General features: G+C 37.9%; 1 protein-coding gene across 2 annotated transcripts; it reads left to right on the top strand.

Moving 5' to 3' along the window:
• Nucleotides 1-1,882: 1,882 nt before the first annotated feature.
• Nucleotides 1,883-18,676, top strand: SPRYD7 (SPRY domain containing 7). 2 transcript variants are annotated; one of them, XM_065896135.1, is made up of 5 exons: nt 1,883-2,198; nt 7,337-7,453; nt 9,648-9,814; nt 14,357-14,459; nt 17,752-18,676. In XM_065896135.1, exons 1-5 carry the CDS (start codon nt 2,093-2,095, stop codon nt 17,847-17,849), a joined length of 591 nt encoding a protein of 196 aa, XP_065752207.1. In that variant the 5' UTR covers nt 1,883-2,092; the 3' UTR covers nt 17,850-18,676. The 2 variants fall into 2 exon arrangements, with proteins under 2 accessions (XP_065752207.1, XP_065752208.1); XM_065896136.1 differs by lacking the exon at nt 7,337-7,453 and having other exon boundaries at nt 2,093-2,198; nt 17,752-17,931.
• Nucleotides 18,677-21,700: the final 3,024 nt, after the last annotated feature.

A 21,700-nucleotide genomic window follows, 5' to 3' on the forward strand; every position in this document is an offset into this window, starting at 1 on the left:
CCACTGCGCCACCAGGGAAGCCCAAGACTCTGGCTTTTCATTGAAGATGTGACTAACTTGAATGGCCTGAATGTTTATTATATATTTAATACATGTACTAACTACTTTTAATAATATTTCTGAATATTTTACCTTATAACAACTGATTTTATTTTATTGTCTAAACACATGAGTTATGGAAGTTTATGGCCAGTTTAGAGATTAATGAAACATACAAAAATAAAGCACACATCTGCATTTTGAACTGAGAGCACATTTAAGAGGATTGTAGCATTAATTGCAAGAGTTAGAACTCCAGAGTTTGAGGCAGCATGATCTGGTGGAGCAAATACAGGCTTAGGAGTCAGACTGATGGGTTTTGAATCCTACCTTGTTTATTTCCTAGTCATCTGAGGCTACACAAATTATTTAATCCCTCCAAGCCTATTTCTTCATCTGTAAGTAGAGACAATATTCACTCTCAAACCTTTCAAGAATTCAATTAGATACGGATGTGAGAGTGCCTACCTCACACACAGGCAGAAAATTTTTGTTTCTGCAGCATTCTATTCAACTCCCCACTCCTTCCCAATGGAAAAAACTAGAACGTTAACACTTCTCAGAATATTGGTCAAGGTTTTCAGTAAAATAAAATTTCATGTATAAAGTGATTACCAAGAAAGTACTTTATAGGCAGTGAGGGGTTCAGTAATCACCTTGGTTACCAATCCTATGATAACTAAGTCTCAAAGTACAAAACTTGGAGGTTTTCTTAAGTATTGTAATGAAAACACCATTTGTATAAACATCAGAGACCCAGGACCCAGAAAAAATTCTCCTATTCTGAGGAGAAAAATTCTCCATAAAGGATATTTGTACTCAGGTCACTAAAAAGTTGTGTAGAGGAACCCATTACATACTAAGGGGGCATTTCGCATCCAGTTTCACAAGACTTGAACCCTGGGGAAGACTTCAGGATGGAAACCTTATTTGGGAACAAAGGTTTGAGCCAGGTTAATTCTAGAGGTTGTCCCAGACCATCTCCAGACGCCAAATGATATCATAAGATGCAAAAATGGATCAGGGGCGGATGATCTAAGTAAGCACGGAGATAACAGGCGCTCGCCACGGGAGGATCCTACGTGGACGCAAGAAAGAACACGCGGTAGGAACTGAGTACTTCCCTTGGAGGCCCCGCAGCCTTCCCACTGCCTCCGAGTTCCCATCACACTCATGAGAATCCGAATCCACTGTCCACGAACAGGGTGAGCCTATTAGACGCCGGCCAAGAATCGCCCTCCCGCCCCGCCCCAGAGGTCCCCTCCCGGGGTGGCTTCCTGGGCTCCCGCGGCCGCGCGGCACCAAAGGTCACGGAACGCCCATCTCTGCACCTAAAATGCAGCAGGACCGACAATTTAGAGCGCCGGGTGCATATCCACGGTGCAGTCACTAACAGCCATTACTTCCGGGCCCTGTGCGTCTGTTTAGGACTCGAGAAAACTCTTCAGAAACCCGCCACGGTACGGGGGGCGTGATGGGGGTGTGTGGCGGAGGCTCTCCCAGGAGGCAAATTTTTCTCTCACTCCTGGGCGCGCGGGGGAAACCGTGGGGCTCTTCTAAATCAGCTCCCACTCCCCCAGCCAGATTTGCCTCTGTCAACTCATCCCTAAAGATAACGTCGAAGTGGGGGACACAGTTTTAAGAATACAGCACCCGAAGACCCCTGAGCTTCTGTAGAGACCAGACAAGCTCGCGCGGCCGTCAATATCAGCACACAGACTGGGCGGCCCGAAAGGAAAAGTCTCCCGCGCGCAGGCGCACGCCGTCCCCCGCCCGTCCGGCACCCGCTCCGCCTCGCCTCGCCACTAGCCCCGCCCCCCGGCTCGGCCCCGCCCCTCCAGCCGGTCCTCCGTATCTTCCGCCCTAGCTGGCTTCGCCTCAGCCTGCGCTGCGCCCTCCCGGCCTGCGGCGTCGCGGTACCGGCCTCCGTGCTCCACCCAGACGCCCTCCGGCGCTCGGGAGGGGGCGGGAGGCGGAGCAGGGGGGTGGGGGCGGGTGTCGCCGCGGTCTAGGCGCGGTAGGCGGTGGCGGCGGCGTCGGAGGTCCCTGAGCTATGGCCGCCTCGGTGTTCTGCTGTCTGCGGTGCTGCAGAGATGGCGGGACGGGCCACATCCCTCTGAAGGAGATGCCGGCCGTGCAGCTGGACACGCAGCACATGGGTAAGGGCTCTCCCTTCCCCAGACCCAACGGCCCACCCCGAGTCGGGCGCGGCTGGTCGGGGTCAGCCTGGAGTTACGAGGACCGCACGCTGCCGGGCCCCGCCGGGCTCCGCGCCCTGTCCCTCACCCTGTGACGCTGCCCTGGACCCGGTTTGGCCTCGCGGGTCTCCTCCAGACTCCGGCCGACCCCACCTCGGCCCGGCTCTGCGTTCAGAGCTGCGCAGCCCTGTGAGCTCCTGTCTTGGGAAGATGGGTGTGTGGACCTACCCGTTTCCACCGCAGTGTCCTCCCGGCTGCCGCCTCCTGGGACTCGTGTAAGACGTCACCTTCGAGGGGAGTGGGGAGGACTCTGTTCTCCTCCTACAGTGCTCCACTGCCTAGCTCCAGTCCAGTCCCACACATTTTCGGAAAGCTTCAGCTGTCCTCGGCTCCTTCCTCTGCCCTGACAGCTTTCTCTTAGCCCATCATTTATCGGTTGTTTTATTGGAAATGATTTTCCTCTCATCTCCTAAAGTCAAAACAAGGCAAGTTGCAGAAGCCTGAAGCCACCGCTCAGGTCAGAGCCTGTCATTTCAACGAAAACCTCCCACTGTCCGACCCCCGTTAGTCACGCTTAGAGGTGTAATTTCTTCTGACCGGCCTCTTCCCAGCAGGTCAGGCTATTGCAGAAATAAAACAGCGCTTTGCTTCTTTGCATCTATGTTTTTTCCTTCCACTATCAAATGAGCTTACAGCTCCTCTCCTAATGTTCTTCTCCTCCCCTCTGTAGCCTCTTTTACCACCTTATTATTTCTGTTCTTAGACTTGTCCCATGTAGTTCCATGCTTCTGGAATATGGTTCTAGAAGGAGAGATTTCCCACTATAATTACTTCAGAGTACTGGTTTTTTTGCGGATTATTCTCTTCAAAGTATACATCTGCACTTTCAGTTTTCCCCACATCTCTCTTTGGCTAAAGGACAGTGCATTGAAATAACAAAGGGAATTCTTAATATTTATAGCAAAACCCTCTCCCGCCCAGATTCTTTATAACTCTGGAAATACTCTGCTCATTTTATGTCTGTAGCATGTACTAAATCACAGATGTGATCATTGTTTACCACTTTGTATGTGGGTATTTTAATTCTTAGATATCCCAAGTATAATATAGACCCCTGATACATAAATATATATGTATGTATATCTATTTCTTATTCATCATCATTTATAGACAGATGTTCAAATTCTATAATTTCCCTCAGAAAATGTTTCCATTTCATTTATTCGTTCACCCAACTGATATTTATTGGCTGACGTTATACGGTAGGCATTGTTTTAGATGCTAGGAACACAGTAAAGGAAAACCACGCGTAGATCCTGGAGCAGATGGTCAGCTTTAGCTCTTTCTATCTCTACTGCCAAACTCCTGAATTACTACAATCTGCTCTTTAAAGTATTCCTTTTCTCTAGTCTCTTCTTCCACGAAGAACCGGTCACTTGTACTCATTCCACTATGTTCTCCTTTTTCCAGAGCTGCCCAGCATCTTTCAGTAGAGTAATGTCATCCCCCATTACCATCTGCGTGGAAACTTTTCTTAACCTGTCTTCCAGTAAATTCAAATTCTTCAATCACAGAAGAAGCATGATTTTAGAAAGCAAATAATATAAGAGGAGAGGCTCATCAAGTTAGGAACAGGTTTCAAGCATCAGTTGATCTTAAGTTGAAATATGAGAAGCACACTGAGTGAGTATGCATGTATTTGGGTATGTGAAAGGCTGTATTAGGTCACCTAAAGAATGTGATTGCCGTTTTTTTGTTAAGAAAATAGTCTGTACATGTCATATGCAAATGAATGTTGTCTCTTTCAAAGTTGTCACTTATTTTGGTGATGCTGCATCACTTAAAAACGATTTGGAATTCCTCTTGGGATTTTCTGTGGAGTAGTTTTTATAAATATCTTCATTTTTGCCACAACCTCCATATTTAATTGTGAATTGACTTTTTAGAAATGAATGTCTTCCAAGGTAGCTACTTTGAAAGGGATGCCATTCATTTGGAAATGTCTAATGTTTTTTAAAAAATACACTTTGGCTATGTTTATATGTGTTCTGGCTAAACTCAAATTTGCCTTGGCTTTCTAAGCAATCTTGATAATTAATGAAACTGTACAAATCACATAGATCCAAATGTAGGATATCTTTGTACTTAAAAAAGAGAAATGGAATAAGCTTAAGATAATTCCCCAGTGATTCACAAACACTCTAAAACATTCTGTGAATATATCCATCTTTCTGTATAAAACATCTCAGTACCTAGCAGAATACCTTGGAGATAAGAAATGAGATTGAAGTAAGAGAATAATAGCATATTCAGAGTTGGTTCTGTGGTTCCAACTCAGAGATATGTATGAGAACCAAAAAGTATTGCTGGGTATGAAAAAAAAAAACATTTATTTGCATAGTTCTTTGAAATGTTTTTCACTTAGGATGCTTTCAGTTACAAGCTGTAAAACCTGCAACTCAAAACAGTTGAAACAATGAAGGAAATTTATTGGTTCATGTAAATTGAAAAAGTACAAAAGCAGCACTATCTTCAGGAAGACTCAGTGCTGCTAAGGACTGAGCTTCTTTTCATCTCTTTCCTCTGTCTTCTGCTGCTTATTCCTGAAGGCTGGCATCCATGATAACTTGCAGCCTCTCCCTGGGCTGTAGGCTTCCTCATTCAGATCCAGCAAGAATGAGAGAATCTTTATCCCTTCATTCTCTCTGCAAAAGTCCTGAGACTATCTCTGATGGTAGTGGCTTAGGTCATATAACCGTTTTTCACTCAGTCAGTGTGGCCAGGAAATGTGGAATGCACTGATTAACTTAACCTAGGTCAAAGCTGTACCCCTGAAACCAGAGATTGAGTCAGCTTCCTTGGAACTGTTTTGATCTCCAGAGCAAAGTCTGTTGGGAAAGGGAAAACAGATACTACATGTCCACTTCACAGTACTTAGAGCATATTCATTCAATTCTGTATCAGTTATTTGTCGAGCGTCTGCTGGATGCCAAGCACTCCATGATCTTTGCCATCAAGGAGGAGCTGGGCCCTGGATGTTCTCCAGTTGAAACTGCTGAGGTATATGGGGCAGCCAGATGTAAATTATGTATAAAGACACTTTCCCAGAATTTGCGGTTTAACATTTGTAATTAGAAAAAAAAAAAGGATGCTAATAAGTTTTTAATAATCATATAATAGGATCTTAGTTTTACCTTAAATAAGAGTGTCTTTCTTAAATCAACCAGTTTAGAATTGTGATAAAATCTGAAAATTTGGTATTTCTCTTATGTATTTGTCCCAAATAATTTTTTAAGTATGAATTCAACAGTGAGTTAATGAGAGACCTGCCTCTCTGTTAATACCTTTTGTTACTATGTTCTAGTTTTATTTAACCCCCTCTGGAGGAGTTCCCTACAGTTCTCACAGCCAGATCTGCTTGGCTTGTACACTTACTACCAGAAAAATCATACTGGTTACGGATCTTGGGAATCACATGCCTCGATGTTACGGGATATTTCTTACGTATTAGAATTTTGTTAACTTTCTTCATGTTCTCTGATAAGCTTTCCTAAATCAATATTTGGAAAAGAATTGGTATTGGAGTCACATTATCAAGAGATTTTTCTCACTCTCATCTATCAAATGTTACTTGAACTAAAATTTTCCATGAAAATACAATGCATTTAATGATGTTAAAATCTTGTTTACATATTTGCAATATGATTGACAACAGCTATCTTACAAACATTTTTAAAATCCTAAAATTAGCATTTTTCCATGACAGCAATTTCTTTTTTTTTTTTTTAAATTTATTTTTGGCTGCGTTGGGTCTTCATTGCTGGGCCCGGGCTTTCTTTAGTTGTGGCGAACGGGGGCTACTCTTCGTTGTGGTGCGCGGGCTTCTCATTGCAGTGGCTTCTCTTGTTGTGGAGCACGGGCTCTAGGCACGCAGACTCAGTAGCTGTGGCTCGCGGATTCTAGAGCGCAGGCTCAGTAGTTGTGGCTCATGGGCTTAGCCGCTCCTCAGCATGTGGGATCTTCCCGGACCAGGGCTCGAACCCGTGTCCTATGTATTGGCAGGCGGGTTCTTAACCACTGCGCCACCAGAGAAGCCCCATTTTTTTTTCTCTTTTGGCTCAGTTGGGACGTCGTTGTTGCGTGTGGGCTTTCTCTAGTTGCAGTGAGCGGGGGCTGCTCTTCGTTGTGGTGTGCGGGTTTCTCATTGTGGTGGCTTCTCTTGTTGCGGAGCACGGACTCTTGGTGCGTGGGCTTCAGTAGTTGTGGCACGTGGGCTTCAGTAGTTGTGGCTTTTGGGCTCTAGAGTGCACGCTCTGTAGTTGTGGTGCACAGGCTTAGTTGCTCCGTGGCATGTGGGATCTTCCCGGACCAGGGATCGAACCCGTGTCCCCTGCATTGCCAGGCAGATTCTCAACCACTGCGCCACCAGGGAAGCCCCGTGTCAGCTATTTCAAGAACATAGATGTATGTTCCTTTCCGTGTTCCATTCATCTTCAATTCTTACTTGACCAAAGCACTAGCATAGGACCTTGTACCTAGTAGACATTCAGTCAGTTTTTAGCAGATTGATTTGTTTAGATTGAACTGAAAATGGTACTAATTTGCCAGTTTCTTTTAAGTGTTTATGTTTTTATTTAAATCAAGATATTTATGAAATCATCAAATTGATTCATTGGCTAAAATTTAAGAAAGTCTGCTTCTGGGAGTTCCCTGGTGGCCTAGTGGTTAGGATTCTGGGCTTTCACTGCCGTGGTCCGGGATTTGGGGAACTGAGATCCCGCAAGCCACGTGGCGCAGCCAAAAAAAAAAAAGTCTACTTCTACCTTAAAAGTGTTTCAAATATTCAGTATAATTCAGAATTACTATTTATTTGAAACTGCCTAATTAAACAAGATTTCTAGCCACAAATTAATATTAATGTTCTCCCAGGAAAAAAGTAAATTAAATATTTTAAATAATTTATCAGTATTTTTATATTTCAAAGTATATATAGTCTCCCTGTTTTTTGGAGACCAAGAGTTAAAAGTGAAACAAATTAACCTTGATTGTTGGTTAAGAGAATATAAAACTTTACACAGTGTCTATATTCTTTTGTTTAGGAACGGATGTTGTCATTGTAAAAAATGGAAGAAGAATATGTGGAACAGGAGGTTGTTTAGCCAGTGCACCTTTACATCAAAACAAAAGCTACTTTGAATTCAAAATCCAGTCCACAGGTTGGTATAATGGTACTTGACTATTAAAAGTCCTAATTATTCTAAATATGAGGAGTAATTTTCAATATATGAAAAAGATTAATGAGGTAATTAAAAAAACACCAAATGCTTACTTAGAAGACCATTTTCTTCCACATCTTATTGTGTGATCCTGGTTTAATTAGTCAATTTCGTTATATTAGGTTCAGTTTTCTCATCTATAAAATGGATTACAGGAGCTGCCCTTCCTGCCTCACATGAGCTATATATATGAAAGTGTTTAAAAGACACGACATACTGGTTCAGTTTAAGGCACAAGCATTATTATTAATATGGTTAATTATTAGTGGCAGCTAGATGAACCATTTCATTTGGTCAAGCATATAAGGTGTAGACTCTTGCTGTTTTATCTTAGGATAAAGTTAAACTTATGATCCTGAGGTTTTCTCTTAACTCTTGTTAAGATTCCCTGATTCAGTGTCTTCTGAAGCAATTGGCAGATTTAGAATTCTGATAGTAGTCTAAAGTCTCTTTAAAAATTTATGAATCTGTACACCTGAAACTAACACAATATTGTAAATCAACTATACTTCAATTAAAAATTAAAAAAAGTTCTTTTTAAATTCTGAAGTTTCTTGAGTTGTATAGCAATTCTACATGAGTATTATGATAGTTATTAATCAGTTAACTTGTGGCAGTGTTGAATATGGGGAAATTTTTTTAAGGCTTTATTATAAAGAAATGTCTAGTGAAACATGGCCTGAGTAATATACGTACAGAATTGGAAATCTAGAGTGGAGTAAATTAATTCTGCTCTTACTCTTACTTGAATGACATAAAATATTCCTCTGGGGCTTGTTTTTTAAATTCATTTTAAATACTGATTTTTCTTAAGTGTGAAATAAGTTTGAATCTGTCCTCCATTCCATTCTTTTGTAAGTTAACTCACTGGCTGCATAATGTCTCTGGTTACTGTAATCTTCTCAAGTATAACATACCTTTTCTCAAGAGAAGCAGATAGTTCCTTGAGCCTGAAATGTAATACAAATTTTTATGTGGATTTTCTATAAAGGGTGCTATCCTCAATAATATCTCTAGAATAAGTGCATTATTGGAGTTTGTAGCATTGTTCCCTCAATGAAAGCTTCAGGCAGTTGTGCCCAAGTGTATCACAGTGTGCACAGTTCTTTAGGAGTAAGGGGACTCTGTAACCCTGTCTAGAACTGTTGTCCCATGAAATTAGTATTATCACCTGCTGTCACTCTTGTCCCACCTTGGAGGATAAATTATATAATCAAATTATTTAGGAGGCCAAGACAGTGAAGTCCAGACATGCAGCTTTCTGATGGTCTCACTCAATCCAGGAAAACTGATTGATTGACAACATGGTCTTCAAACATTCTTTGATCTATAGAATTTCTCCTAACTGATTTTGATAAAAACTGAGAAGGAAACCCTTTGAGATGTAACCGGGAGTTGTAGGTATTCTGTTAGATTAAGAAGAGAGCTACTTGCTTTAAAAGTCAATTTAGACCAAAAGGTTTTAAACTCATGAACTTAAGGTATTGGATAAGAAAATGATTTTACACTTTATCATTATTTTTCTCCTCTCCATGATACTTACCAGGTCATATATTATTTGTCACATATTATAGATGCAAAAAGTAAAGACAGTAAATTCCTGCTTCTCGGAGGTGGTGCTTGAAATAGAACCCCACGCCATTTAAATTCATCGTGTAGCTTTTTAATAATATTTTTAGAGAATAATAATAATAATAATGACAATAGCTAGTATCTTTTAAAAATACTTCCTCTGTGCTTTACTTACCCATTTTTTTTAATACTTACACTGTTGCAAGTGCTTCACTTGGATGATCTTGCTGTATCTTCTGATAACTTTAAGAGGATAGTACTGTTAGAATCCATAGTTCACAGGTGAGGAAGCAGGGGGAGGTTAAGTAACTTGCCCAAGATGACATAGCAAAGTCAGAATTTAAACCTAGGTAGTACAACTCCAGGGCCCACTCGCTTATCTCCCAGGCTGTACTGCATCTGCAAGAGAACATGGTGTAGTTTGCAAACTACTTTTAAAAGAATTTTTTTAAAGATTAACAAAAAAATAGTTTAGTGATAATACGCCACTTTCTTTAAAAACAACTCCTTTCATATTTGTATACTGCAGATTTGGGGAGCATTTAAATTATTATATTTTTAGGAATCTGGGGTATTGGTGTTGCAACTCAGAAAGTTAACTTGAATCAGATCCCTCTTGGCCGAGATGTGCATAGTCTGGTGATGAGAAATGATGGAGCCCTATATCACAACAACGAAGAGAAAAATAGGCTGCCAGCAAACAGCCTTCCACAGGAGGGAGACGTGGTGGTGAGTTTTCTTGTGGAGTTGTTTTCCACCGTAAATTATTAAACTTGAACTGCTTTTAGTATTTCTACTTTTGCCTCTGAGTTTGTGGTTTGAATTCCAAAGCACCAGAATTGGATCTAATGAGGTAGTACATTTTCCAAAGAGAGCACTTGATGTAGATGCTGCTGCCTTACCTAACTGCCTTCTCCTTTCTAGAGCTGCCACTGGCCAGGAAAATACGCATGAACCCTTATTTCCATTTAAGGGAGAGTTGATGACAGGTTGGCTGCTGATCATTTCCTGCTTCTCTCACATAAAAGAAATCTTGGCCCACAATTTTAAAAGTTTGCTAACCCTTATATTGGAAAATATTAGGTATTTTTGCAGCTGGAGATCTCTTAGAGAAAAATTTGACATTTATTGCTTAATTTGTTATGAACTTTTGTTAAAGAAGTACAGCATTTTATCAGGAGCATTGGTCCTCGTTAAACATAACCTTACTAAACTTCCTTCACTTTCAGAACTCTTCAAAAAACTGACTCAATATTCTAAGGCTTGATTGTAGAAAACTTTTTTTGGAAAGCAGGGAATAGAAGGAGTTACATATTATTGACTTCTCTGTTTTTATTCCCAACTAGATATATTTAAGTCTGTACCAAAGCCACCCTATTGAAAATGTAATCCAGAGATCCCTTTCTGCCTTTTTCCACATACTTCCTCTCAAACAGTGTTGTCCAAGAACCTTATACACTGAGTTCAGGCCATTAGCTATTGACTGAGAACAGAGTTCTTGGGTCTCCTTACGCAGAGCCTTCGGTTCCTGGCTCTCATACCAAGTTGAAAAGAATCTGTAAATAATTAGAGAGAGTTTCTAATAATAAGATAAAACAGACAAGGTAAATCCAGGTTATTGAATTAAAGAAGTATACAATATTTTGAAGAGAGTGAAGGAAGATGTGGAAATGATTTTTAATTATGGTCTGATCTTTTATGCAATTTAAAAAATGTGGGGCTTCCCTGGTGGCGCAGTGGTTGAGAGTCCGCCTGCCGATGCAGGGGACACGGGTTCGTACCCCGGTCAGGGAAGTTCCCACATGCCACAGAGCGGCTGGGCCCGTGAGCCATGGCTGCTGAGCCTGCGTGTCTGGAGCCTGTGCTCCGCATCGGGAGAGGCCACAACAGTGAGAGGCCCGTGTACTGAAAAAAAAAAAAAAAAAAATAGTGAAGAAGAGTCTTCAAATAGGTAAATTATTGAAAGTATGTTTTTCCTAAATTAACTAAAGGAAACTAAAGGCATAAACCATTTTTAAAATCTGCTTTTCCTTTCGAATAGTTGGTTCTGTGTTTGTAGGTCATTGCCAGTTACCCATAATGTAGAACACCCTTATTCAAATGGTTATTTCGTGGAAGAGAATCTTGAAGTCAGGTTGGTGCCATCAACCTGTTTATACTAAAAAATGAAATTCAAACATAAGATAGGTTAATCAGTAACAAATGTTTTTCTTTGTTGATGTACTGAACTTCTACTGTATGTTATTCTTGCCTTCCTGTCTCATTCCCTGAGGTGACTGATACCTCAAATTGACAGATTTAAGAATGTCATTTTTAGTCTGTCAGCATTATTAAATTAGACTTTGAGGGACTTCCGTGATGGCGCAGTGGTTGAGAATCTGCCTGGCAATGCAGGGGACACGGGTTCGATCCCTGGTCCAGGAAGATCCGGCATGCTGCAGAGCAACTGAGCCCGTGCACCACAACTACTGAGCCTGCTCTCCAGAGCCCGCGAGCCACAACTGCTGAGCTCACGTGCTGCAGCTACTGAAGCCTGTGCGCCTAGAGCCCGTGCTCCACAACAAGAGAAGCCACTGCAGTGAGAAGCCCACACACTGCAACGAAGAGTAGCCCCCGCTCGCCACAACTAGAGAAAGCCCACACAGAACAATGAAGACCCAATGCAGCCAAAAATTAAAATAAATAAATAAATTAGAGTTTGAGTTTTTATGCCCATTCTGATAAAAGGAGGACTCAAAAAGATGAAATATAAGCAGAATCCTGAAAAGTAAAACATTATCCTACTCTATTAACTTTATCTTCCTAGTTTAAACATTTGAGAACAAATTTCACTAAATTACTGACAATAGCATAGGAAAAGAGGAATGAATTATAAGACAGGAAAAACATTCTAATGTGTAGAATTTCAGTCATATACCATTCTCTCAGGAGAATCAAGAAAAACAAGCTTTCAACATCTAACCAAATGATTGTATTTATACAGTAATCATATAGTACCAACAGGGCCTACTACAGCACCAGGGAGGCATTCCTGAAACAGCTTATGCTTATTTTTTCCTTTTATATATAGTTTAAAAAAGTGCAGATTACATTTTAAAATTGCTGTTTTCAGTTTAATTTCAGAGAAGTTTCATAAACATTCTGTGTAACAATAATAATAATAGCAAACACTTCTCTAGCATCTGTTATGGGCCAGAATGGCTTTAAGTGCCTGGCAGGGATTAAATTGTTTAATCCTCTTAATGACCCTGTGAAATAGGTGGTACTATTATTACCATTTTACAGATTAGAAGTTAAGTAATAACTTCTTATTTGGAGTGATCTCAGGCAGTCTAATTTCAGAGTCGCTTCACCCAACCTGCAAATAATTATTGATAAATCCTTAGAACACATCACATTTCTCGGTATCATTATGAGAGAATCAAACCTAGTTTCTAGAGCATATAAAAGGACAGATTAAGGGAATTCCCTGGCGGTCCAGTGGTTAGGACTCAGCACTTCCACTGCAGGGGCCATGGGTTCGATCCCTGGTCGGGGAACTAAAATCCCTCATGCACGTGGCACAGCCAAAAAAAAAAAAAAAAAAAAGGACAGATTAAGTTAGAAAATACTTGAACTTAAACTCTGCTGCTGGAGGGCAGGGGTTCTCACCTCCTTCCTTGCTTCTCTCTCGGGTGCTGGGTATTGGTGCTGGAGGGCGGGGTTGAAAATTTGCTTGCTTGCAGTAGGTGATGCTGCCAGCAGGTGGGGAAGGGTGCCCAGACTACAGCCTGCTGATCTGAACTGCTAGATTCCCAGTAATCCTGTAAAGGGAGTAACACACTGCTTTTTATGGAATCATGTTATTTATTTATTTTTGTAATCATGTTTTCTAAATGAAAACAGACGACTTCATTAAAAAAGCTAATCCTAGCCATCACTTAGCTTTATTATTTAAGTATGTAAACTGAAGTGAAACAAAAGCAGCATTTATCTTTCTGTGTTTAGTCTAACCCTGGCCTTGCTAAGATTTGAGAATCTTTTACAGCACTTAACACATTGACTCATCTGGGCCTTTGCTATCTTAACTGGAAAGTGAGGGAGTTAAGACTAGATCATCTGTAAGATGTTTTTCTACCTTTAAAAGCTTGTAGGTTCATATAATTTATCCACAGTCAGAAATCCTTGAAGTGGTTGCTTCTTGGTCTGTGATGGTTTCTATTGAAAGGTCTCCACTGTCTATTCTTAATTCTTCAAAGTAAAGCTCTCTTTTTGTCATCAATTAGTAAATATTGTACAAAGTCTTAAAGAGAGTTTTAAAAGTATAAAAGTTCTTAAAAGTTTTGAAGTTTTGAATTGCGTGACAATTAAGAATAAGTTTTCCGAAGCCATACTGCATGAGGTTAAATCCCAGCTCTGCCACTTCCTAACTGTGCAAACTCAGGTAAATTTGACCTCTCTGTGCTTTAGCTACCTCATCTGTAAAATGGGGATAATAAAAATACCTATCTTACGAGGATTAAATGAGTAAATATGAAGTGCCTAGAATAGTGTTTGGTACATAATACAGATTATTTGTTTTCCAGCATTTTAATAATAATAATTGTTATTAATTGTGATTTGTGTACCATTAATAAGGTACAAAGTAATATATTTTTATTCTATTGTCTTTTTAAAGTCTTTTGAGCTGTTGTTTTTCTATTTTTCAACTTGATACTAATTACCAATTATATGCAGTTGTAAATACCCACTTTACCTTGGTAATACACTTGACATATTTGAAGCCAAGGTAAAGAGATACAGAAATATATTATTTCTTTTTGGAAATAAGTTGTATAAAGACAATTCATCACAATTGAAAGCAGTGACAGATAATAATCCCTAATGGTGAAAACTTCACTGTTTTCCCCCCTTGAGATCAAATTCTGTATATAAAGAGCAGTGTTTTCTATATGAGTTTAAAAGGTCTCTTCGTTTACAGTATATAGTACTTATATCATCTTAATATTCAAAATATAAAATCCAGATTATCTGAATATAATACTAAGATTTAGTTTTACCTTTAATGTGGACTCTTGGGATTTTACCTTTTTCCCCCCACATAATCACCACTAATTTTTTTTAGCTCAGTTCAAGTGAATTCTACCTAATTGTAAACCTTAATACAAGCTGTTGTGACCTTTTGCTTAGTTTTTTGTGTTTCCATGCTCCCCAATCAGTGCTTTCTGGCTGTTCAGGTTTTTATGGAACATGTATATTTTTACCCTTTTTAATATTTACTTTGCTTCCTAGGGTATTACATATGACCATGTAGAATTAAATGTATATTTGAATGGAAAAAACATGCATTGTCCAGCATCAGGTATACGAGGGACAGTGTATCCAGTTGTTTATGGTAAGCTAAAATATTGCTAAACATTATTAGATATATGTTAACTTTTGCTTAGCATTTTCATTAACTTTATAACTGTCATTCGGAAGGCTGGACAAGTTAATAAGGACCTCTGTAGTGTACTCAGTAGGTTATCACAATCCCACTTGACAGGACGAAGGAAAGTTTTTATTCCCCATATATTTAAAAAGTAAACTTGCTAAATACAATGATTATACTTAAATATGCAATAACCATATTCCCTTTTATATCATATAGTCTTATATTCTAGAAAGTTCCAAAAAGCTTTATGGAATTTACAAAAAGATATTTCTGCCATTTGTTAGAGAGGGTTAGATGGCCAGGAAATGTAATTGTAAAGAATATTTGGGAAATAGGGATGGGAATTTCATGTAGATTGAGCATTGGTTACCTTTATAAAATTACCTAAATGTTAAAACTCTTCTGAGAGAAATATTGACTTAGAATGGTTTCATATTGATTGTTTTGCTTTTGATAGCCATGTATGTGTAAGTACTATAGTTTCTGTACAAGTGTATCCCTCCAAGAATTGGGTTACTTAGAGATGACTCTGTACCAGTTAGTTACTTTAATTTTATTACAGAAAATTTCAAACATGTATAGAAGAGAATAGAATAATGAACTTTCATGTACCCATCACTCAACTTCAAACAATTATCAACTAGTAGCCAGTCACGTTTCATCCCCTCCCTGCAGTCCTCCTGTTCTTCATCTCCCCCTCCTTGCAGTATTTTGAGGCAAATGCCAGACATTATACCATTTTATTCTTAACTATTTTATTTGTATCTCTAAAAAATAAGGTGTCTCTCTTTATAAAAAATATACATAAGCACTGTGCCTTTATCACTCTATTGTTCATTTTTTATGTTATCAACTTTAAATCAACAGGTATATGATTTTTCTGCCTGTGGTTTTAGTTGCTCTAAAAACATTTTCTCATTTAATTACTTTAATCAATTAATCTAAGGATTTGAGCCATAATAAAAACTAATTGTTAACTTTTTTGTAGTAACTTACTGGAAAAGTAGCAGTGTTTGTTAGGAATGGCAGAAAAATATACAGTAACAAAAATATTTAATAATTTGATAATAACAGTCATAGTTTATGCTTTATTTTAAGGTTTTCATTTATCTTCTTTTTTCCTAAATTATTACTTTTCAGTGATTTTTGCCTTCTATATCTTTGCATGTCTTTGCCTGTAAAGGTGTATTTTTAAGCTTGATATAGGTTAGTGTATTTGCAATATTGGGTAAGCCTAAAAGAAATGTATTTACTTAAATACATGGGAATGTAGCTTAATATTCAAAATAGTTTAGTCTGAGAAATGAAATAAATATCAGTAGAATGACTGAGTTATAAATGAATATAGCAAATGAGATTTTTATTCTAAACTGTTTCTTTGATTTGGCATTATTTTTAATGTAATAAAGTTAAAGGTAATAAATTATATATAGTAATGTATTTTATAAATTGAAATTGATAAATCAGTCCAATTAAATCAAATATTTTAGCCAGATACTATCAAAGATAAAACTAAAATTCAAATTCCCTTACCCTTTGTCTTCTATCCCATCCCTAATCCTAGATCCATCCAGTCATTCATTTTGTCAGTTCTTGCATTCAACCTATGGAGAGACAACACTGCATAACACTAAAGAAAAGTGTTGTTACATCTCTGCACATTCCAGACTTTCATTGTAGTTCTTGAATTCCCTATTCATTCTCCATAGATTGACCTTCCCTTCCAGTTTATAGAGAAACAGACCATCAGTGGTAAACTCCAGCTTTCCTCTCCATCCTCCTGAAGCTTTTCTGGATCTACTCCAGTCTTGCCTTCTTCCCATCCCATCTTAGAGGAAGTGGTGCCCTTCATGTTCAGAAAACTCAGTCTCTGGTCTAGATTTCAAACTCCCCGACTCTGGGACTTTACTGTCATTATTTCGTCTCTGTCTCATGTCATCAACCTCTCTCTTCAATGTCTGTTGAACATTCTGAATCATTCTCATTCCAAAATACCCTCCCTTAAACTCGTACCCTCACCAGTCCTCTGTTTACCCTTCTCTATATGGCTGCATTTCTTATAGAATAGCTTCCGTCACTGTTTATACTGTATCGTTCACCTGTTCTTCAACCGGTGTGGGTGCCTTTACCACCACTTCACTGAAGCCACCCTTGTTAAAATCACTAGTGACTTCATGAATGTCAAATCCAGTACTTAACTTTTTTCTGCATTTATTATTAAGTATAAAATACTAATGTGTATTAAACATATATGTGCAGTTTAACAAGTAGCTATAAAGTGAACACCCATATCATCACTATAGTCAAGATAATGAACATATTCATCACCCCTAAGTTTCCTCCTGCCCCCTTTTAATGCTTTCTACTCACCTCTCCCCACCCACCCCATGCAGCCACTATCTGCTTTCTGTCACAACAGATTATCTTGCATTTTTAGAGTATTATATAAATAGAATCATACAATTTGTATTCTTTTTTTGTCTGGCTTCTTTTACTTAGCATAATTATTTTAAGATTTATCCATGTTGTAGCATGTATCAACAATTCATTGATTTTTATTACCAAGTAGTATTGTTCATTGTGTGGATATATCACAGTTGTGTTTTCCCTTCACCTGTTAATGGATATTTAGCTGTTTCCAGTTTTTGGCCATTACAAATACAGGTGCTGTGAACATTCATGCACAAGGCTTTATGTGGATATATGCATTCATTTCTCTTGAGTAAACGCTGGTAAAGATATGTAGAAGCTAAATAAGGCCTGTAGTCTAATGAACAGTGTTAGTATCAGTGTTAGTTTTCTGGTTTGGATATTGTACTGTAGGTGTGTAAGATGTTACCACTAGGGGAAGCTGAGTGAAGGGTACACAGGACTTTCTGTATTATTTTTGCTACTCTTTGTGAATCTATAATTTTTTTAATAAAATATTTTTTAAGAAGTAATTTATCTTAATGTGTAAAATTGAGAAGATACGGGTAGGTAAGTAAGGAAAAACTCAAATTACCGATATTTACATCATCTAGAAATAATTATTAGTAATATTTTGATGTATTTCCTTTCAGTGTTCTTGATAGATTTTATTCTTCATTGTGGTTTTTACCCAATAGGATCATGTTTTGTAACCTGGATAGCAGATGCGTTTATTCTTCCTGCCTATTAATATTATGGCATTATGAAAACAGTTTATAATTTATGTATTCATTCAAATTAAGGTGTTTGCTTCTAATTTATTTTCTTTTTTTTCTATCTCTAGTTGATGACAGTGCAATTTTGGATTGCCAGTTCAGTGAATTTTATCATACTCCTCCACCTGGTTTTGAAAAGATATTATTTGAACAGCAGATCTTCTGAATGTATTTGTTTTTGAAACTTGTATTTCTGCACTGTTAAAAGTGTTTACCATTTAATAAAGCTTTACCTGACCTACAGATGACAATATATCCTTAAAAATATGCTCATTAATGTTGTCTAAGGAACCAACGTGTACAATATACCATCCTGAAGTTGTGATTTAAAATACTTAGGTTTTGTGATAATGAAATCAACATTTGGGGCAGTTTATTTAATTCTTATTTAAATAAATGTGACTGTGGGTTTGATTAACAGTATTAAATGGAAATACGTATATAGATATTTAAAAGGGAATCTTAACATAAAATATTTGTTTTGATAGAGATACAGAGTTGGGTGGAGGTATTTGTCATTCTGAAGTGTAGACCTCATTAACTATTTTAAGTCTGCAGTCCAATAATTTTGTGTCTCAGTGTCTTTTTTATATAGAGTATAACAAAGTGACAAGTTTATGTTATTGGCAACTTCATTTTTGGCGATTTATTTACTATAAAATGTACCACTTTTCTTAAAATTTAAATTGCTTATTTTGTTTGTATGTCATTACTTTTGATTTTCTTTGTGAAAGGAGATAAGTGTTGTAGTAGCTGTCAGAGTATTTTGTTGAAGACCATCATGCTGTGTTACTTCAAAACCTGAGTAAGTATTGGTTGATTGGTGATGTAGCGTACACAGCAGAGTAGTATCATGCTTTCAACTTAAGTGGAAATGAGATTATTCTTTTAAGGACTTTTATTTAAATGTGCATTTTTCCATAAGGAATAATAAAATATTAGTAATTAAGGACTATTCAGTAGTATATTAAATACATGTTCTTCCTGTTTTGTTAATTATACAGTAATTCACTTCACCCTTGATTATTTCAGAAGTTTGGAGATAAGTGAATTCTCTCCACGACCCTGAGCCATTGCCTAGTTTTCAGGAAGAATCCCTGACCTTTAGATAACACCCTACTAAGCTGAACAAATCACTTTCTATATCTGGTACAGTCTCCTTTCCAGATGGGCATGCAAAGGATGCATGCGTTTCACTCCTTTACCAATGCGGAGCAGTATGTTGTACTAGAAAAACAGGGCTTTAGAATTGAAGGAGATCTGAATTGTAGTTTTGCTAGAAAAACGGCTTTAGAATTGAAGGAGATCTGAATTGTAGTTTTGCCACCTGATCCCATTATCTCTTCAGGCAAGTTCCTCAGTCTTTCTGAGCTCAGGTTCCCCATTTATAAAAGGGATAATCATACCCTTGATGAGATTCTGTAACTAGTTAAATAATATTACATACGTAAAACACCTTTGTCATCGTAGGCAATTAATGAACGTAGCTTCTTTGTTGACTCTGCTCAGTGGTTTTCATAGTGTGGGCTTCAGACCGTCAGCCTCGGCCTCACTTGAGAACTTGTTAGAAATGGACACTCAGGCCCCACCCCCGACCCACTGAATCAGAAACTGCTGGGGATAGCACCCAGGAATCTGTGTTTGAACAAGCCCTTCAGGTGATTCTGATCCATGCGAAAGATTGAGAAACCACTGCTCAGGAGAGAATTCTTTGAGAATGATTGCCTACTCTAAATTTTCTAAGGATTTAAGACTTATTTTTGCCCCATAGACAAAAGAATCCTGCACAATATTTATTTATTGTTCCATTTGATAGACACAAACGTGACAATGTTTTGAAAACATAGGTATACCTGAGTAACATCTACTTACATAAATCCCAAATTTACCTCTGTAGATATATAGAATTGAACTAACTTTATATTGTTTATGCATTTTTATCTGACTTTCTGGCCTAGTAGTTTTAATTCATAAAAATATGCTTATTTTGGAAAGAGAATTAATATGACTACTGTTTGCTCTCTTTATAATGTTATCTACCTCCTATTTATTTTTTAAAAGCCAAACTTATTTTTTAATCATCATATTCTTTTCTCAAGACTATGTTTGCTACCTCTAATCATACAGAATAGGTACAATACTAAAAATGGTACATGAGTTATGTCCATGGCAACAGTTTGATGAAGTCTAGATGTGTTTTTAATTTCTAGGTATCTAATTTCTCTTAGGAAAATTACCTATAACCTCAGTCTAATCTTGAGGAAAATCATCAGACAAATTCCAGTAGGGGGGCGTCCTACAAAATACTTGAGCAGTACTCCAAACTGTCTAGGTCATCAAAAACAAGGAAAGTCAGAGACACTGTCACATCCCGGGGAGCCTAAGGGAACACGACAAGTCAATGTAATGTGCGAACCAGGAACAGAAAAAGGACATTAGGTAAAAACTAAGGAAATCTGAATAAACCATGGACTTTAGTTAATAATAATGTATCAATATGTTTATTAATTATAGCAGATGAACCATAATAATGTAAGATGTTAATAACAGGAGAAACTGGGAGAGGGGATATATAGGAACTCTGCACTATTGTCTCAATTTTTCTGTAAATCTAAACCATTCTAAAAAACTAAAGTCTATTTAAGAAACTATGTTGAGCTAGGAGAAATTTAAAAATAAAGCCTTTCTTGAAGCCAGTAGACCATTAGTATGATATATACCTATAGCCTAAGTATTCAATGATAGCTAATAAATATAGACATGGATGGGACATAAAACATTCTTGTATTTTAACACACAAGAACCTGCATTTGTTCCTGGCTGAAGAGACTGTCCACTGTCTTGATTCTGTTTATTGCAAAAATCCATTTGTTCACACTGGTGTAGCTTCTTTTTTTTTTTTTTTTTTTTGCGGTACACAGGCCTCTCACTGTTGTGGCCTCTCTCGTTGCGGAGCATAGGCTCCGGACACGCAGGCTCAGCGGCCATGGCTCACAGGCCCAGCCGCTCCGCGACATGTGGGATCTTCCCGGACCGGGGCACAAACCCGTGTCCCCTGCATTGGCAGGCAGACTCTCAACCACTGCGCCACCAGGGAAGCCCACTGGTGTAGCTTTTTATACTTACATTGAAAATCAGTGATTTATTATCCATATTATTATTTCAGTGATTTAAACATAGCAAGGGACTTGCAATGTTAGATATGTGAAACAATGAAAATCTCATAAATAATAAGTTTACATTATTAAAAACCAGAAAAAGAGAATTTGGCTTTTAACTGCTTTTGGCTCATCAGTTAAGATTATTTGAATATATTTTCAACTTGGATTACAAAGTATTATAATTTAAGAATGGTACAAAATATAATTTAAGGCTTTTAAAAATCATTAACAAAAACAGACACATGTATGACAGTGTTGCTCACATCTCTTTTTTTTTTTACTGTATGTTTACTTTTTCTTTTTTAACCAAACAGTTGTTTGTTTATTTTTTAATACTTTTTTGGTTGCACCACACGCCATGTCGGATGTTAGTTCCCCGACCAGGGATGGAACCCATGCCCCTTGCATTGGAAGCGAGGAATCTTAACCACTGGACTGCCAGGGAAGTCCCTGTATGTTTACTTCTTAATGTAAGTCTAGATATGGACCAGCAAAAACATAGCTGGAAATGGAAGTGAAATCTTAAGAGTAATCTTGATAAATTACATTAAATCAATAATTTCTTTTACATAATGTAAAAACGCTAGATATTGTGAGTGGAAAATTTATAATCAAAACTGTGGAGTTTCCCTGTACATAGTACTCATAAATGGAATATAATCAACTACCACTTACATTAATTTGCATTGTTTATGCAACCTGGCAGGGAAATACTTTTGGGAGCTAACTGGACTGAACGTGAATGAGTGGAAACAATAGAATCAATTAAACTCGTGCAATAGGATATGAGACTCCCTTTCAACTTGCTCTTTTAAAAAAACTGAGACCAAATTATTGAAATAATGAGTATAAACAC

Source organism: Phocoena phocoena, chromosome 18, assembly GCF_963924675.1.
Source record: "Phocoena phocoena chromosome 18, mPhoPho1.1, whole genome shotgun sequence".
Taxonomy (NCBI): domain Eukaryota; kingdom Metazoa; phylum Chordata; class Mammalia; order Artiodactyla; family Phocoenidae; genus Phocoena; species Phocoena phocoena.

What these genes read in the sequence shown, in the direction of transcription:
- SPRYD7 (XM_065896135.1), top strand. Translation starts at nt 2,093, where the DNA reads ATGGCCGCCTCGGTGTTCTGCTGTCTGCGGTGCTGCAGAGATGGCGGG. An exon ending in GCTGGACACGCAGCACATGG is followed by an intron (nt 2,199 to 7,336) that starts GTAAGGGCTCTC and finishes TCTTTTGTTTAG; the next exon opens with GAACGGATGTTGTCATTGTA. An exon ending in ATTCAAAATCCAGTCCACAG is followed by an intron (nt 7,454 to 9,647) that starts GTTGGTATAATG and finishes TTATATTTTTAG; the next exon opens with GAATCTGGGGTATTGGTGTT.